Source organism: Solanum verrucosum, unplaced genomic scaffold, assembly GCF_900185275.1.
Source record: "Solanum verrucosum unplaced genomic scaffold, falcon-dt-bn FXZP01000238.1, whole genome shotgun sequence".
Classification (NCBI taxonomy): Eukaryota; Viridiplantae; Streptophyta; class Magnoliopsida; order Solanales; family Solanaceae; genus Solanum; species Solanum verrucosum.
In genome coordinates this window covers 1,968,777-1,986,515 of record NW_026020630.1, presented here as the reverse complement: position 1 = coordinate 1,986,515, position 17,739 = coordinate 1,968,777, and the positions used below count along the sequence as shown (strand labels likewise).

At 34.2% G+C, this 17,739-nt stretch overlaps 3 protein-coding genes across 4 annotated transcripts; 1 reads left to right on the top strand and 2 right to left on the bottom strand.

Moving 5' to 3' along the window:
- Window positions 1-218: 218 nt before the first annotated feature.
- LOC125811540 (probable acyl-[acyl-carrier-protein]--UDP-N-acetylglucosamine O-acyltransferase, mitochondrial) lies at window positions 219-6,615 on the bottom strand. 2 transcript variants are annotated; one of them, XM_049491046.1, is made up of 11 exons: window positions 6,519-6,615; window positions 6,355-6,428; window positions 3,643-3,767; window positions 3,451-3,559; window positions 3,055-3,147; window positions 2,851-2,967; window positions 2,667-2,750; window positions 2,204-2,308; window positions 1,228-1,314; window positions 1,020-1,151; window positions 219-696 (listed from the first exon to the last, which is right to left on the bottom strand). In XM_049491046.1, exons 1-10 carry the CDS (start codon window positions 6,607-6,609, stop codon window positions 1,032-1,034), a joined length of 1,005 nt encoding a protein of 334 aa, XP_049347003.1. In that variant the 5' UTR covers window positions 6,610-6,615; the 3' UTR covers window positions 219-696; window positions 1,020-1,031. The 2 variants fall into 2 exon arrangements, with proteins under 2 accessions (XP_049347003.1, XP_049347002.1); XM_049491045.1 differs by having other exon boundaries at window positions 619-639.
- Window positions 6,616-8,790: 2,175 nt separating this feature from the next.
- On the top strand, window positions 8,791-11,858 carry LOC125811443 (serine acetyltransferase 5). Its single transcript, XM_049490935.1, has 2 exons — window positions 8,791-9,219; window positions 11,072-11,858. Exons 1-2 carry the CDS (start codon window positions 8,830-8,832, stop codon window positions 11,561-11,563), a joined length of 882 nt encoding a protein of 293 aa, XP_049346892.1. The 5' UTR covers window positions 8,791-8,829; the 3' UTR covers window positions 11,564-11,858.
- Window positions 11,859-12,034: 176 nt separating this feature from the next.
- LOC125811442 (mitochondrial carrier protein CoAc2) lies at window positions 12,035-15,594 on the bottom strand. The gene is made up of 7 exons (XM_049490934.1): window positions 15,211-15,594; window positions 13,643-13,728; window positions 13,344-13,551; window positions 13,051-13,177; window positions 12,784-12,968; window positions 12,578-12,700; window positions 12,035-12,490 (listed from the first exon to the last, which is right to left on the bottom strand). The coding sequence occupies exons 1-7, from the start codon at window positions 15,370-15,372 to the stop codon at window positions 12,353-12,355; spliced, it is 1,029 nt and encodes a 342-aa protein (XP_049346891.1). The 5' UTR covers window positions 15,373-15,594; the 3' UTR covers window positions 12,035-12,352.
- Between the last annotated feature and the right edge of the window lie 2,145 nt (window positions 15,595-17,739).

Sequence of the window (17,739 nt, the reverse complement as noted above, 5' to 3'; positions counted from 1 at the left end):
ATTTGCTATTTTTGTCCGTTATTCTAACTTTCCACGTGACATATTCAAGACCATAAGATTTAAGTACATTCTAATACATTCTACGTATCTATTAGTTCAAGATCATGAGATTCAAAAATCTACTTTACTTTCTTGAACTCTGTGTCAAATCAAAACTAGATAAACAAATTGAAACGTAAGGAGGAGGAGTATTCATCACAAGAATCTAACTCTTTACCTTAGTGAAGAATTACAGGTACAGAGTAACTGAGAAAGGAATTTGTTGCAAATGTTGCTCTCTCTACATATAATTACAAGGCGATGAACACGCGATATGGCTGCTTGAATCAATTAGCAGCTTCTGTTGTCGATATCACCACGACATAGAGAGCAAGGGACACTACAGTTGTTCGCGGAGAGGAAGAACAAGGTCAACGAACTACTAACATCAACCACGAGATTCTGGAAAAAATGCAGTGTTGAGATATACAAACCTATGAGATGATGAACTTCATTACAGTCCATTCAATCTGGAACTTCTTCTCAGTTCGTTACTCCTCCATAATGAACTGAAAGCATGAATAAGGACAATCCTAGTGCAGCGATGTTCACCTTACTAAAACTTTCATAAGACGGGCAGGATATCGTTGCTTGTTTTCACTTTCTCAGGGTATGAGATCAGAAGACCATGATGGAGGTGAAGCTCAGTATTCTTAACTGCAAAAACAGTTATGAATTTTCGCAACGTATCCAATGAGTTTAGATAATACAACAACAACAACATAGCTGGTGTGTAATCCCACAAGTGGGAACTGGGGAGGGTAAGATGTACGCAGACCTTTCCCCTACTGTGGGTAGAGAGGTTGTTTGACTTGTTTTTGATAGACCCTCGGTGAGTAGTATGAACCAAGTATTCAGTAGAATGAATTACCATTTTGCAGTCAACATACGAATAGTGGTCTTAATTCTAATAGAAAGGACTTGCTCAAGGTATACTTTTTAGGACGGCATATGGGAAATAAAACAACGAGAATACTTACGAAGAAGAGATGCTAAGACCCGCTCCAGCTTCTAAATTTGCAAATTCCACGGCGATTTTCAGCAAAAGAATCACGTATTGACTGAACCATGGAACTGACAGCTGGAAATAGACCGAGGTCTTCGTGCTGCTCCTGAAAATACAGTGTCCGTTTACATCATTTTAGAAGAGAGCTATTACTAATCGAAAAGTTCAAAGCAACTCAATACCACTTGAGATAGTCGATCTTCAATATTCCCGGAGCTCGTATCAGTGGGCATAAATATCTTTCTATAAGCTGCTCTCAGGCTCTTAATCTGGATACTTGCAAGAAAAATTTAAAACTAAAATCAGAGACATTAAAGTTATGGGCAAAATTATAGCAATTTAATATATTGAAACTGATAGCACATTAATCTTTTAATAGCTTGTAATGGAAAAAGGAAAAAAGGTCTACAATTTTTTTTTTGATGACAAGGGAACCCGCAGCCTTTATCCTTCAGGTGTGCACAGGGTAAATCCCGCTCGAGTGTAATAGTGCACAAACCGCACTAGGCAAGACTCGTACGATTAGCTCGACTGAGAAAGCATGCAGGGTTTCGAAGCTGAGACCCCCATTTGGGAGATCCCTGCTCAACCAACTCGGCCACCCTTGCAGGTATCTACAATTTTCTTTTTTGATATCAGAGCAACCCCCTGTAGGCTTCTTGCTCAACTCCAGTTGGCGCACAGGTTCAGAACTCTGGGAAGTATGGCCCACACCCGCCCCCTACCTTCCTCCTAACATAAATACCATGTTTTGTCCGCAACATGGTTCGAACTTGTGACTTACACCTAATCCACACCACATGTTTCAGTTTACCAGATTATGCAATGTCTCATATGGCTTTCTTTAGAGTCTATATAGATTTTTTTTCTCATTGGGATATTATTACTTAGTATATGTCCAATATATGCAGCAGCATGTCTTTTCTCCAGAATGAACAGCACAGAACATAATTATTTTTTTCTTATTGATTAAAACACTACCAAGTAGAAAGTAGAAAAACAAGTCATAGCAAATGTTACAACAGAGGAATAACACGTGAAAAAAACACGATATGGGCTTTTAGCCACTGAGACACAGACCAAATAGCTTATCAAAATTGAACTTCCTACATCTATTTGCTAGATACATAGGGTAATTTTTGTTAGAATGAAACAAACCTCCACAGCGGAGAATCCACGACGTCTTAAGCCTTCAAGATTCAACCCACGAAGCTCAGCTCTTTCCCCTGAGACAATTATGTACTTTGGAACATCTTGAGAAACCTGGGGAACAAAAAGATTGAGATCCCAAAAAGGAAACACATATGTGATCTCGAATATCACAGTTAGCGTGCTACAGTACAAGAATGTATGTGCTTCTAATATTAGAAATGCAGCTGAAATAATTTGATGATATTCAACTTAACGTAAGCAGTTCGAAGCTAAGCTTTCATGAGATGCAAATTACAAAGAACTTTAAGCGTCTAGCAGTTATAGATGCTTTGCTAACTTAAATTATGCTTACATCAGGAAAAACACCAAACTATGAACCTGTTGATATCTTAGTTTATCATGAGAGGAAGGCTGAGTCTTTCGAAAAACTAAAAGACAGCAACTAATTTGAATTAGGAAAGAATCTCACCACTGAACCACCACCAATGAAAGAATACGAACCAATACGGCAAAATTGATGAACTACAATACCTCCAGCAGTGTGAGCATAGTCCTGTATGAGAAGAATTTAAACCATCATCTATCAGTTCGATTTGATTTTTCCAGAATAGGTCATGCTTCACGAAAATGACGAAAGTGGAATAGTCTATCACCTCCACCACAACATGACCTGCAAGAAGTGTACTGTTCGCCAAAATATTGTTGTTGCCCATTTTGCAGTCATGAGCTATATGGCAAGAGCCCATAATAAGATTATTATCACCAATAACCTGTTTATGTAAGCTCGTTAAAGATAACTATGTACTAAAATTTATAACTTTCTGCACAACAGAAAAACTAACGAGCTAGTTTCATACGGTTTTATCACTTGGAATTGAAGATCGATGGATGGATACATGTTCCCTGATTTCATTATTGTCACCAATCTCGAGAAAGCACTCATTCCCAAACTGAAATAGTCAAATTCAAACAAGATAACGGTTATTTGCATTTTCAAATAAGCACCACCTACTTAAATGTGAGGGTGAGGGAAAGAGTGATCATGATGAACAGACAGATCATCGAACTGATGGAGACAACTCCGAGCTCATAAGCCAAACAAAAATGATTCTCAATTCGGCGGCAGCACACTTTTAAATCTATATGATGTGATAGAACAGTATTGAATAAATTTAGCTGTCAACACTATCAAGATGTTTTTCAAATTTCTTTTTAACTTTTTTCAGTAATGAGTTTAATACCAGGATACTGACCTTATATTTCATGTCCTGGCACTTGACACCAATTACAGCATGATGCCCAAAAACATTATTTCTCCCGACGACTGTCTGACCAGGAAGATCATCTCCAATTACAGCACCACTGCTTAAAATATGCACCCTAAACGGTACTGGAGAGAACAGAAAGGAAGTAAAACTCAAGTACAACAAGAAAATTTAACTCACGTCATCAGGATGCAACGGTCCCCTAGTTCAGTATTTCCAAAGATGTGGCTTCCCGGGTACAGTTGACAAGCCCTCCCCAACTTTGCGAAAGGCCCAATGGTACAGAAGGGACCAATTGAAACACCCTACATGCAGAAAAAGCTCCTTTAACTAATTGCAAAATACTAATTCACCAAAGGCCTTAACATATAAACCTTAACATCTCCAATAAACCAGCTATAATGAGTCAAAGGAAGAAACGTCACATCCAAATAGATCAATCAATCAATCAACCAACCAAATATACGTCAATCCCACGGAGGTGGAATTGACTATATGAATCCTCTGCATTCATTTCTCTATATTTATTACAGCCCAAACAATAAATATTTTGTGTTGCACGGAAAATCAGAGATTCTCTTAAACTATAGTAATGTAAATGCCATAGTATCTCTACACCAAGATACATCTTTAACTAGAATAAAAGGACTCACCGCAAACATTGTACCTAATATAAGTATAATAATAACAACTAAGCCTTAATCACAGCTAATCAGAATTACCTATATGGGTCTCTTCTTTCGAGGGAGTAAGTGATTTCTTTCCCTCAATTCTAATTTATGTGACACACTTTACTTTTTAGTTTGTTCCAAAAAGAATGACACACAATTTATTTTTTTGGAAACTTCACGTTTTAACGAGAAGCTTTTATAATCACACAACAGACGCTATGACATGTTTCAGACCACATGCTTCAAGAGTCTTCATTTCTTTCTTAAAATCCATGTCAATTCAAACTATGTCACATAAATAGGAACACAAGGAGTATTTTTCTTTTGTCTTTGTTGGGACTTGAACTATGGTCTCCAATAGTTTTCACTGACCACTAGGCTATACGGCTATACCTTATACTGCGGTGCAATTACCTAATGGATCTTTTACCTCCACTTCATTCTATTCTTAGCTAAGTTTGCTAATTCCAAGAGAAGAAGTCACAAGAAATTCCTCCAATATATAAAAGTGTAGAGAGAAGAACAACACCTATTCTAAATTAAGAGTGAAGAATATAAAGGTTATTGGAGGAAGGATCCAGCGTTAACCATTTCTAATCTCAAATCTTCACTAGCTAAGCTTGTAATTAAGAAGTTATAAAAGATTAAAATCACTAGAGCTAAAAACTAAATGTTGATAATTAATGGTGGATCTAGGGGGCACAAGGGGGGTCGTCGAAAAACTACATTCTATAAAAAAAAAAAGTTAATTTTTTTACTTTTTTGAGAATGGTCACAAGTAATTGTTCAAGGTCAAAATTATTTTATATCCATATATCATAGATGTTGAATCCATTTGGCTTCTTCATGTATTTACTTCTTTATATTCTTAATCCCTTTAATGAAAATCTTGGATTCGCTAGTGCTGACGACAATGACCTATTCCTATGCAACTAAAAGTTTGAAGCATTTTCCTTACTTTCCCTACTTATCTTGACAGGAACACCCTAAAAGATATAACCAGAGGTTCCAATCCTAATCAAGTGCCCTAATATTCCAAACTACGGTAATGAAGAAAAGAAACAGCTACACCATGTGCAAAATATAGCAGGTCCCAATCCGAATAAAGTAAAAGGGCAGTTGTTATGACAGTCAGCATAGAGTCAAACTAAGACAATTCTCAATATAACCGGTCCCAATTAGTTTGAGATTGAATTATACATGATTATTTGACTAATGAAGCAAAATCAAACTTGCTACTAGAACAAACATATATAACTGGCAAAGACTTGAGAAATTCAAGAAAAAAAGGCAAAAACAGAGGAAAGATTGAATCTTTACATCACCCAAAATGGCACTTGGATGAACAACTTAAGACAGGTGAACGAATCGTGGTTTTTCATCAGCAGCATCAATGGATTTTAAAAATAAAATCCTAAGTCCAATCTATAATCCAAAAATCCAAACCAAATATCCAAAAAGTTTGGATTTCAGATAGCCCAAACTATGCCCACCGTTAAGCAATGCATCTTGGGCCTAACTCAACCCCAAAAGCTAGCTAACGGGGAGGATTGCCCAAGTCCATATAAGGACACCACACATCTCATTAACCACCGATGTGGGATTTTTTCATTCTTCAAGACCCACCCCTAGTCGGCATAGAGTCAAACTAAGACAATTCTCAATATAACCAATCCCAACTGGTTCAGTATTGAAGTATACATGATTATATGACTAAAGAAGCAAAATTAAACTTCCTACTTGAACAGACATCTATAAATGATAAAGACTTGAGAAACTCATCAAAAGAAAAGCATAAACAGAATAAAGATTGAATCTTTACATCATCCATTAGCATTTCAATGAAAAACTTAAGAGGTGTTAATGAATCTTGGTTTTTCATTAGTTGCATCAAAAGAGCAGTTATTATGACAGTCAGCATTGAGTCAAAAGAAAGACAATTCTCAGCATAACCGATCCCAACTAGTTCGTGATTGAAATATACCAGGGAATCTTAGTAGCTCAGTTGGTTGGCTACGTGAACTTTCAACTTGATGGTGAGGGTATTCCCAACTTGTTACAACCCCCCATTTCCCCTTCCCCTATCCCCAATTTGAAAGTGATTGAATGTGACAAATGAAGCAAAATTAAACTTACTACTACAGCAAACACCTATAAATGGTAAAGACTTCAGATTTTCATCAACAAAAAAGCATAAACAGAATAAAGATTGAATCTTTACCTCACCCAAAATGGCATTTGGATGAACAACTGAAGAGGGGTGAATAAATCTTGATTTTTCTTCCTCTGTAGCATCTGCACACAAAAAAAAAACCCCATAAGAGAATAAATACTTAAAATTTTGAGTTTTTCAAAGGAAAATAAGAGTAAAAATGGGAACTTTACAAGTAACAATGGAAGAAAATCTGCAGAGACTGAATCTTCTGAGAGCAACAGAGAGAGGCCTACGACTGCTGGAGAAGAAAAGAGAAGACATGTGTGTTCAAAAATTTTGAGGGTCTGTTTCGAATTTTCATGTATTTTATTGGGTGAAATATGCAAATAGTCACTTTTTAAACTTCTAATAATCAAATTTTAACCATCATTTTTTAAATTAATTAAACTTTAGTCACTAATTAATATAGAGACATCATTTTTTCCATTATACCCTTTGATTAAAACTCGAAAACTTTAAGAATTTGTCTGAAGTTCGATTTGTCAAAACTTCAAACTTCAACATTGTTTGTTAAAGTTGTTTCGTATTTTGTTATGGAGTTTTTTTTTCTTCTTCTTCATTTTGTCTTGCTTTTTAGCATGAAAATATCGAATAAAGGAATGACCGAGGGGTACTAATTTGATAAAAATATAAAATGAAGATGCAAGGCAAGCATCATTATTGGTCACCGCCCAAAATATAAAAGATTTGTTAGTCCAGATTGAAACTAACGCATAGATAATGGTCAATGTCAAGATCGATGTCAAAAGAGGTATAAAAACGTATGAGACTAAAAGAGCATCTTTACAATTCGATTTAAGTCAATTTTTAATGTGATAAAGTTTGAATAAAGAAATGACCAAAAGGGTATTGATTTGTGGGAAGCATAAAAAAAAAATTCAATCAAACACTATTATTAGACACCGTATGAGAAACAAGTGATTCATACTTCTAGCTGAAAATACATTAATTAAGATATCACAAAGAAAATCCAAAGACGACTTTTTGAATTAATAACTATTAGTTGAGTGATCAATCCAAAAAATATTATAAAATTTAAAGAATCCACTTAGTAACTATTTGATTTATTTGCACATATTTACATCAAATCTATTACATATGGTGTCTAACAATAGTGTTTGGTAGAAATTTATTTGCACACACTATTTACATCAAATCTATTTGATTTATTATAATTAAGTAATTAAATAATAATGATATATATTTAAATATATATTATGCATCCATTTGTTCATTATAAACACCTAATGTTGATAAATATTCAAAATCGTATCCTATCTAGATTCTTTCTCCATGAAAAGATATAAATATAAAATAAAAATAAAAACATAAAATAATGAGATTTAAATAATTTGATTTTTTTAAACTAAAAGTAAGTAGAGGCCAAAGACCGCTAAGTTATTAACAAGACAACTAGTCAAAAACCAAACGTAACATGCACTACAAATTCAAGAAATCAAATATTATAATCGAATTCCTCGTATCGAATTAATGTAATGTAATTTATATCTATAAGATAAGTTATGAGCTATTATAATTTATATATAAGTTAATTTATTTCATTCACATCTAAAGAATATAATAATAATATATTTATTATGATCACATAAAATAAAACTTAGATATATTTAAAGAATGGCAAATGCGAATTCTGTGAGAGTCTCAAAAAAAAATTATAATCTTAAGCATATTAGAATAATTATTATTTTTTAAAATCATAAAATGAAACGAGTAATTATTAAGCGACTTTATCTTTACACATAGTAAAAAACAATATAGAATTCACCTTTATATTGTCATTTCTGTTGTTATTATCTTATGCTTCGATTTTATTATTACATACTCCCTCCGTCCAATAATTATTATCCACTATATTATTTTGGATATCTAACAATACTTATTCACTTTATAAAATCAATAGATAATTTTATACTTAGTTCCTAATTTATCCTTATCATTAATTATAGTCATTTCCCCGTTATATATATTTTTCAAGATATACAATTTATTATATTCAAAGACTGATATAATAAAATTACCCCTCTATATAATTTTTTAAGAAGTGTGCAAAATCAATAGTGGACAAGTATTGTTGAATAGATGAAATATTTTTTTTCTTGCCTTGATTATCGTATTGTTTCTATTGCTATTGTTTTTTATTTAATATGGTTGCTTCGTTATTATATTTCTCTTCTTATTGATTTTGATATAATTTACTTTCATTCGAAATTTATCAGCAAATAATTTTTCTAATTTCATAAAGCCAGAATAAGATTTCGTACACACCACTCTCTCTAGACCGCAACGGTATGATTTAGTAAGTAGTACTCTTTGTTTGATTAACTCTTCCTTTTAGCCTTCTAGAAATTTGACACGTGTCGTCTGTCTATGCCTTACTACTTTTTCCATAAATGCTCCCTTAAAAATTGGAGAAAATAAAACCTCACGGACTCCGCCATCAAAACGACGCCGTATTCCGATATGCCAGCCGAAGAACACCGTAACGCCTCGCCGACGGCGCCACATCCACCGACGGACACGGCGGAAGAAGCTATCTGGTTATGGACACAGATCAAAGCAGAAGCTCGGCGGGACGCTGAAGCTGAGCCAGCATTAGCAAGCTATTTGTACTCAACTATACTATCTCACTCTTCGCTTGAACGTTCACTCTCTTTTCATTTGGGGAACAAGCTTTGTTCTTCAACGCTTCTATCTACTCTTCTCTACGATCTGTTCCTCAATAATTTCTCCAGTGATCCTGATCTACGCGCCGCCGCATCCGCTGACCTACTCGCCGCTCGCTACCGTGACCCGGCCTGTGTTTCCTTCTCTCATTGTTTGCTTAATTACAAAGGCTTCCTTGCTTGTCAGGTTTGTAAGTTGTAACTACTCATTATGCCTATTTTACTTATTCAGTATGCAATAAATGGAATGCCAATTTTACCATATTACTGTTTGAATATAATAAATTTATGTTTCAGGAAATGACTATAGTTAATAATACGATAAATTAGTAACTAATAACATTTATTTTTAGTATATTGTGATACTGTGAAATTGTCTCTTCATGAAAAAATAGGAAAACTGGGGACTTATGTTAAAATTTTCTGGAAAGATGGGAACTTTAGAGTATGAAAAGATGAGTTTTGGGGGGGATTTGTATGAAAAATTGATGATTGAAGTGCGGGAGCCAGGATTTTCGACAAGGGAATTCAAAATATAGAGAGTAAATACACGAAAAGGCCTAAGGGATTCAATAACTACTCCTATATATAGAACAACAACATACCTAGTGTAATTCCACTTCTGGGGTCTGGGAAGGGCAAGATATATGCAAACGCAAGATCGTATCCTACCTTTGCAGGGTTGAGAGTCTATTTCCAATAGACCATCGGCTTGACGTACAAGAAGAGAAATATCTACTATTTATACCTGTAGTAATATTATATGCATACAAAAAAGTTTCGACCTTGTGCATACTATGTAAGTTTTCACCTTTTCGGTGATGAATGCCCTTGCAGCACCCTAGCTCCACCCCTGGTTGAATTGAGTCTTCATCGAGGAAGACTCAAATGTTCCAATTGTTTCCTTGGAAGTTATACCAAACAAAAGATTGACACAGGATGTTAGAAGTATATGGCAGATGCCAATCAATTGAATGTGAGACTGATAATATGACCTTTTCACTTTGGGATTTGACAGTGTTCAAGACATAGTTGGTACTATATTTCTATGTTATAACAATAGGCACATTTGTTAAAATATTATTTCAGCAAGATAGTGGAATTAGATCTTTCTTTGGATGTATACTTGGTAAGCGTTTGGATAACAATTGTGTTGAAGTTAAAAAGAGAGTATTTGAAGTTGAAGTTGGAAAAAGTTTGTGGAAGTTAACGTTTATGTTTGGACATGAAATACATTTGGAAAAAAAAAGTTTGTGAATGCTGTGACTTTGTGAGTAGAAGTTGAACACTTGAAGAGCCTTGCTTCTAATAAACTTTCAAACCACTACTACAAGATTTTATTTATTGTTCAAATAAGACTTCACTCTATAGCCGAGACTTCACAGCCAAACTACTATTTGTGAATAATTATGTCATGGCTGAACGGGTTAAAATGGTGAAAGTGTGTGCTGCAATGGAGCCAAGGACTGTGATATAGTTTGCTCAGTAGTCTCTAGTATCTGGGTGGTAGGTACGGTTTGAAAGTAGTACAAAGATAAAATGTTGCCAGTTAGGTGATCTCTACCATTCCTTGTTTTTTCTTTTCTATCCCAATCCATTTTAAGATAAGCAGCTAATGAAACATCGTACCCCTGGGTTTTCTTGTTTATATGTCTCAAAAGGCCCGAACACACCTATATACGCAGATGCAAATGAATGTATGCAATTGATCTTTCCTTTTCTGTTACACAATGTTCATTAGCTATCATGTGTTGTATTGGCTCTCCGCTGACAATGAAATAACTTTACAGATGCATTTGGACAGTTCACCATATTCTAAATTGAGAAGGAAAAAGTATGGTTTCCTTTGGTTAACAACTGTGAGATGCTTTTTTATTTCAATAAAATGAGTAGCTATTAGCATCTCATGGAAATTGCATATTTACAGATTGCCTGTGTTTCAATAGTAAGTCAAGGGGCTTACTTTTCACTTCATATCATATCGACTCTCTCTTCAAATGGTAGTATTAGGTATTAACAATTTAATGTTTTATTTTCAGGCACATCGAGTAGCTCACAAACTTTGGACTCAATCCCGAAGGCCACTTGCACTTGCACTTCAATCCCGAATCTCTGATGTTTTTGCTGTTGACATTCATCCAGCTGCCAGAATCGGAAAAGGCATCCTCTTTGATCATGCAACTGGAGTGGTTGTTGGTGAAACTGCAGTTATTGGAAACAATGTGTCGATTCTTCACCATGTAACCTTAGGAGGAACTGGTAAGTTTGGTGGTGACCGACACCCTAAGATTGGTGATGGAGTGCTCATAGGTGCAGGTGCCACGATATTAGGCAACATAAATATTGGTGAGGGAGCCAAGATTGGCGCTGGATCAGTGGTTCTAATTGACGTGCCACCACGAACAACTGCAGTTGGAAATCCAGCTAGGTTGGTGGGAGGGAAAGAACAGCCAACTAAGCATGAGGAATGTCCCGGAGAGAGTATGGACCATACATCTTTCATATCTGGATGGTCTGATTACATCATATGACTTGCATATCATGTATGATACATTTGCCAAATGAACTAAGAAGTCGTCGTCTCAGAACATAAACGAGATGACAGAGGTTTGGTCTTACTGCTGCTGACAGTCTATAACGAAAATATCTTTTATCTATCTACTCTAAAAGATTATCCTTCTGCTTTTCTGTACTTTGCATACTGTGAAAGTTGAAGACATCCAGTATGGATGAATAAAAAGTATAGTGTTCCTGGAATTGAGTAATATTTATTCACAGTAGAGTTCACTACATGTAACCAATTGGTGTTTGAATGGCCTTGAAACCTGTTTATAGAAAGATATCAGACTGTACATTAGTATATGATTCTGCTGGAGAAAATACTTGCAATGTCTGATTTCTCCACTTCTATGCATTGCCTTTGCATATGGAACACGTTTTATTATCGATGAGAACTAAAGAATTTCATCGAGAATTCAGATCTGCTTAAGAACAGACACTTGAACACACAAATATGTGCTACTCGCCCGTACTTGTCAATCAATGTATAAGACGCCAGAATGAGGCATTAGTTTACAGCAAGTTGTTGTTAATATACATTTTTGCAGTGCAACCTCGTATATAGATGAATTAATACCAAAGGATTCATAGCCAACCCCAACTAGTTTGGGATTAAGGCAATACCATCTGATAGCTCTCTGGTAACAACTTATTGTAAAGAAGAATTATGCCTATATTAAAGAATGAAAATTTACAAACTTTAGCAGCTCTCAGGATGTCCCGAATTTGAACTTGACAATCGCTGAGCCTGAAGAAGATTGTTAGGAGTGCAGGGTGGATGGTTGACCATCTCTGTTACTAGTGACGACTTCTACAACAGCATCATCTCGTGATGGTACTCTCAGGTATGCTTTCATCAAATCGTAAACAGTAAACCCAATTGCAACAGATGGTACAACCTAATGTTCAAACATAGCATAGTGATCAGTTAACATGATAGATACAAAAGGCAATAAAGGCCAGTCGATGTGTAGTTTGTTTCTTACCTTCAGATAGTTGAGGCTAAGCCCGGAAAATAGTTGTTTCCATCCATGTGTCCGCAAAATCATAACAAGAGTATCTGCTGTTCCTTTCATTTCGTGGCTGTTAGATGCTGAGAGTCTCTGGACCTGAAATGTTCGTGTACTCTGTCATTCTAACTGCAAGTTTGTCACAAGAATAGTTAACCAACTATACACTCTCACTAAATTACCTGCATTTGCCTCCTAACAACATCTAGAGGATAAGTGAAAGTTTGTCCTAGAAGTCCTGCTACAGATCCACATGCTAGTTTTATCGTGATATCATTCTTCCGCTCCTTAGGGACATGGCTCTTCATTGTCTCATAGAAGTAAAATTTCAGCCCAGCATAAGGAAAGATTCCATAGAGTGACGGAGCTGGAATGCAGCATGCACATTACGTAAGAAGAGCTGCAAACTAACAGTAAATACAAGTATCGCAAGGCAAAACATTTCATACCAACTCCACGGTACAGGCCCTTTATTCCAGCTTCCTTGTATGTCTTCGAAAAACAATCCTTTATTCCCTTGTAAACTTGTTCACCAGTAACAATCCCTTGTATATTCAACTTTTGGGATCCAACTACCTAGCTGATCATATGTGAATCAGTCTTCAATTGTTCACAGAGCAGTAAAGTGAAATAAATTCATATTCATTAGACTAACAAAGCTAGAAAGAATTTGGAGCTAGAGGATGTTCGATGATAGAGTGACGGACAAAGAGCTTTTAGAGTATGTCGTTATGTTTCTCACCTGGTAAGCCAATTTAGTTCGAACCAAATCAAGTGGATAAGTAAAGAGTACAGCAGTTCCACCAGCAAACGATCCTGCAACGAGATCAAGAATGGGACCTTTCCCCACTCCAGGAATTCCATCTATAATCCAGCGGCGATACTCTTCATAGGCCATGTAGTGCAGTGCTGCATAAGGGACAATGCGAGCAACACTAGCTCCATTTCCCCTGAAGAAGAGTTCCACCAAAAATACATGTAAACTTATAGACGAACTCATCTGAACAGTTAAAATCGAAGGGAGAATGTTGCATTTTGCACCTGAAAAAACCAAGAGTTCCTTCTGTCTTGGCAATCTTTGTAAAGGATCCTATCAGCCCCAAACTCCGATATTCAGCTTGTCTGGTCTAAGGAAAAGAAAATCAAACATAAGGAACTCAACTTTTTCTAGATTCACAAATTCATACTTGCTATTCATAGCACATTTCACTTTTTAATATTCAAGAGCACCAACTGTTAAACAATATGCCTTTTGAGGTCCTTCATGATTCTGATAATGCAAGAAGAATCATTTTCATCCATAAGTTCCACTCATGAATAGATCATGGAATATATCAAGCATCTGTTTCCCTTCTCTTTGTGCTCTAACAGATCTAATGAAATACATTACTGATTACAGGCATTTTAAATAAGAAATATTGATTAACTACACCCTAATCCCAATTTAATTAAGATGCTTATATGAAACTTCAGTTTTTTGTTTGATATACACAACTTAGCAATCACTTTGTAAGCATCTAAAGGACAAACAAGTGAGGAAGTTAACTTGGAGAAAGAAAAGAGATGCCTAGCTGCAATCAGAAAACAACGCTCTCGATCAAGAAAGTGCACCTAATTATAGATAGAGCGTTAGCGCTTTACTAATAACAGATACAAGGATGACTTTTTTCAGCTTGGTTCGAATCGATTCTACGAGCAAAATATATATTCACAGGTAAACAATGTGTCGTGAAAGGTCCAGGCACACAGATTTGAACCACCTCAGGCACCTCATGGAAATGCAAAAATGTTGTAATACAAGTCACAGTATTTTACAACAAAGATTGGTGGATGCTCTCATCAAAGAGAGCTAACTTAAGCCCCTGAGTTCATCCTATAATTCAAACTGTAAACAACAATAAAAATCATAAAGGGTAAATTCTGACTTCTCTCAAGAACATCAAGCAAGATCAAATTCTGAGAAAAATGCAATTAGTTCCATTCAAGTGTTAATCATCCTCCACGATCAATGCAACAACAACAACATAGCCATGATAGAGTGAGTGTCAGCAGACCTTACCCCTACCTTGGGAGGTAGAGAATGTTGTTTTCGATAGACCCTCACCTCATGTAAAAACATTACAAACCATCTCGAAAAACGAAAACAACAGGAGTGAAGAACATCAAGCAAGATCAAATTCTGAGAAAAATGCAATTAGTTCCATTCAAGTGTTAATCATCCTCCACAATCAATGCAACAGCAACATAGCCAAGATAGAGTGTCCGCAGACCTTACCCCTACCTTGGAGGTAGAGAAGGTTGTTTCCGATAGACTCTCAGCTCAAGTGAAACCATTACAAAGCAGCTCGAAAAACGAAAACAACAAGACTGGAGAAGCCAAGACCTCTCAAGAACATCAACAAAGATCATATTTTGAGAAAAATGCAATTGTTAACCATCCTCCAAGATCAATGCATCAACCAAAATTGTCTCATTTAACATAAAACACTCTAAAAAAAACAAATTCACTACAAAATCATCATCAAACTCATCCAAAATCGTAAAAGTTTAAAACTTTCAACCCCATGAAGCAAAATTGAACCATAAACTCAACAAAAAAACAACAATACCTGAAACAAGATCTTGATACGTTCAAGAGGTGCAACTGCAGACTTAGCAAAACCACCAGCTACACCACCAGCTATTAATTCTTTAGCAAACAAAGGCATCCCTTCTATAACCCCATCCCAAACCACCCTCTTCTCCCCCCTTTCATCTCTTTGTTTTGCCATTGAAAAAAACAAGAAAACCCCTTTTGAAAAATACACAAAATTGAGAAAGGAGAGACTAATTGGGTCTCTCCTTCTCTCCACACAAATCTCGAACAACCCCAAGAAGGAAAAAAGTTCAATAAAGAAGGCAAATTCAAGATTTTAATGGAGTCTTTACTTCTGTAGGCCAAAATTGATTTTGGCTGCTAAAGAAACAGCCAATTGATGAAACTTGCTGCTGTTTGACTAATATATTTATATATTGTCGTATGATTTATTATGAGTATTATTTAATATGACCAACTACATATTGCATTAAGTTATGATTGACAATAATTCAATAAACTTTAATTTATGATTAGCAATTTAATCTCAATTTTATTAGATTAGTATTTATAATTATCAAAATATATCTATAATTGTTTAGTAAAAATAATTGTGTAAATAATTTTTAACTAATTTGTAAATATAATATGAACTATTTTCTTATACGTTGTTCAATATTTTGTTAGTCATACGAATCTCTAGAGACGAATTCAAAATTCAAAGTGTATAGGTTCCTATGGCGAATTCAAGTCAATATATGATAGTGATTCAGTTCACAAGTAATTTTTTAAATAAAAATTCTTAATAAAAGTTACTGTGTTTGTGTAACCTATCAACAACATTTTAGATTTGTCACAATGAACCTTCAATCAATATTATAATTATTTTATGCAAATTTATATAGAATTATTCTTTTCTAATCCCTAACAATTAGCCCTTTATAGCAAAAAGAATCAAATTAAATTTAATTACTTGATTTGGTTTAAGTAGTAGCATAATTCCTTTTTATACTTTAACCTATACATGTTGATTATATTCTTTTCCAAAATAGTACGTAATGTATAAGAAAAAAGAAATTAAAGTGGGCATCTAAATATGTTTCCAATTCTATAATAAGGTATGATGGAATTGCTTTTTTAGGATTAGTTTGATTTGAAATTTTGTTTCGATGTGTAATTTGAATTTCAAAGTTGTATTTATTTTTTTCCATACGAAAGTCCACAATTTGTAGAAACCATCAAAACTTCCTCAATTTTTATATAGTTTTACCAAATAAACAAATTACAGTTTATAAACAAGATATGAGAATATCTTAATACATTGTATTAATAAATCACATATCTCCATCTTCCTTTCATAAAAATATATTTGTTATTACATGATATTACAAGGTTTCAGATACATATAATTTTACAAAAATTCATATATACAAAAAATCAACACTAGTAATAATTAACTATTATTTAATATAATATGTTCACATGGTACAAATAATTTATTCACATCAAACATGAGTCTTTTCTTTATGAAATATAATACAAGTCAAGTTTACATTGTAAAAAAAAAATTAAATCCTACTTTTAGAAGAATTTGAAATATAAAATTATTATTTAAATTAAAGTTAAAATTTTGTATTGATTTCATAAATAAAATGTTTATTTTAAATTAAAATTTAAAATTTAAATCCCAAATATTATAACCAAATGCCTACTTAATTAAACTAACATAGTGGACCTCATGAAAGGGAACTTCTGTCATTCTGTGTTGATAAAAAGATTTGATTCCCTCTAAATGTTTGTATTTTATTTTATTCTTGTTTTAATTAATTGAAAGTTTGCATATTAAATTGTAAGTTGTAATGCTTCTTTCTTTTCTTTTTTTCCAGCTAATATTCTCTGGTACCTAAAATTTAAGGTCCAAAAGTTCCTTTTGTTTTAGATTAAAAGTAATTCTGATTTTAGTTTAATTTTGAAAGAATTAGTTTAGGGAAAAATAATAGAATGTATGATGAATGAAATCCATATAGAAGATCTCTTCTAAGTTTTGGGATCACAAATAGGAATTCAAAATTACCCTTTTTTCAGATATATTAATCTATGAATTTTCTGAAATATGTTTCATCGACTTTGTTTGACCTCTAGCAATATTCATTGTTTTTCAATTACATATATCGCTTTATTAGAGTTTTCGGGTCCCAAAATAAGAATTTAAGTTTATCTCAATTTTTCGTGTATATTATTAGTCCATGAATTTTTTGAAATATGACTAGTCGAGACTTCATTTGACCTCAAATTTTGTAAGTCTATTTGTGACGACTTATTGAATGACACTCTTTGCCTTTGCAGGACAAACATCACTTTTTTGGTTTCGTGGTCAAAAGAACAAATTCAGAACACTCAGCTTTTCATGTGTAAATGTCCATAATTTTTTTGAAATATGTCCAACATAGTCCATTTTATCCCAAATTTTGTGGTTTCATTTGTGAAGACCTAGTGAATGATATACACTATCTCTATATGAGTGACATCACATTTTTGAAGTTTCGGGATCACAAATCACAAA

Bases quoted from the DNA above. Each gene is read 5' to 3' on its own strand.
- LOC125811540 (XM_049491046.1), bottom strand. From the start codon at position 6,609: ATGTCTTCTCTTTTCTTCTCCAGCAGTCGTAGGCCTCTCTCTGTTGCT. The intron at 2,751-2,850 runs GTGATAGACTAT...CTTCTCATACAG, and splicing joins CAGGTCATGTTGTGGTGGAG to GACTATGCTCACACTGCTGG. The intron at 1,152-1,227 runs GTATTGAGTTGC...CTGTATTTTCAG, and splicing joins AAGATCGACTATCTCAAGTG to GAGCAGCACGAAGACCTCGG.
- LOC125811443 (XM_049490935.1), top strand. From the start codon at position 8,830: ATGCCAGCCGAAGAACACCGTAACGCCTCGCCGACGGCGCCACATCCA. The intron at 9,220-11,071 runs GTTTGTAAGTTG...TTTTATTTTCAG, and splicing joins AAGGCTTCCTTGCTTGTCAG to GCACATCGAGTAGCTCACAA.
- LOC125811442 (XM_049490934.1), bottom strand. From the start codon at position 15,372: ATGGCAAAACAAAGAGATGAAAGGGGGGAGAAGAGGGTGGTTTGGGAT. The intron at 13,552-13,642 runs GTGCAAAATGCA...ACTCTTCTTCAG, and splicing joins GGAACTCTTGGTTTTTTCAG to GGGAAATGGAGCTAGTGTTG. The intron at 12,969-13,050 runs GTATGAAATGTT...GCTGCATTCCAG, and splicing joins GGGCCTGTACCGTGGAGTTG to CTCCGTCACTCTATGGAATC.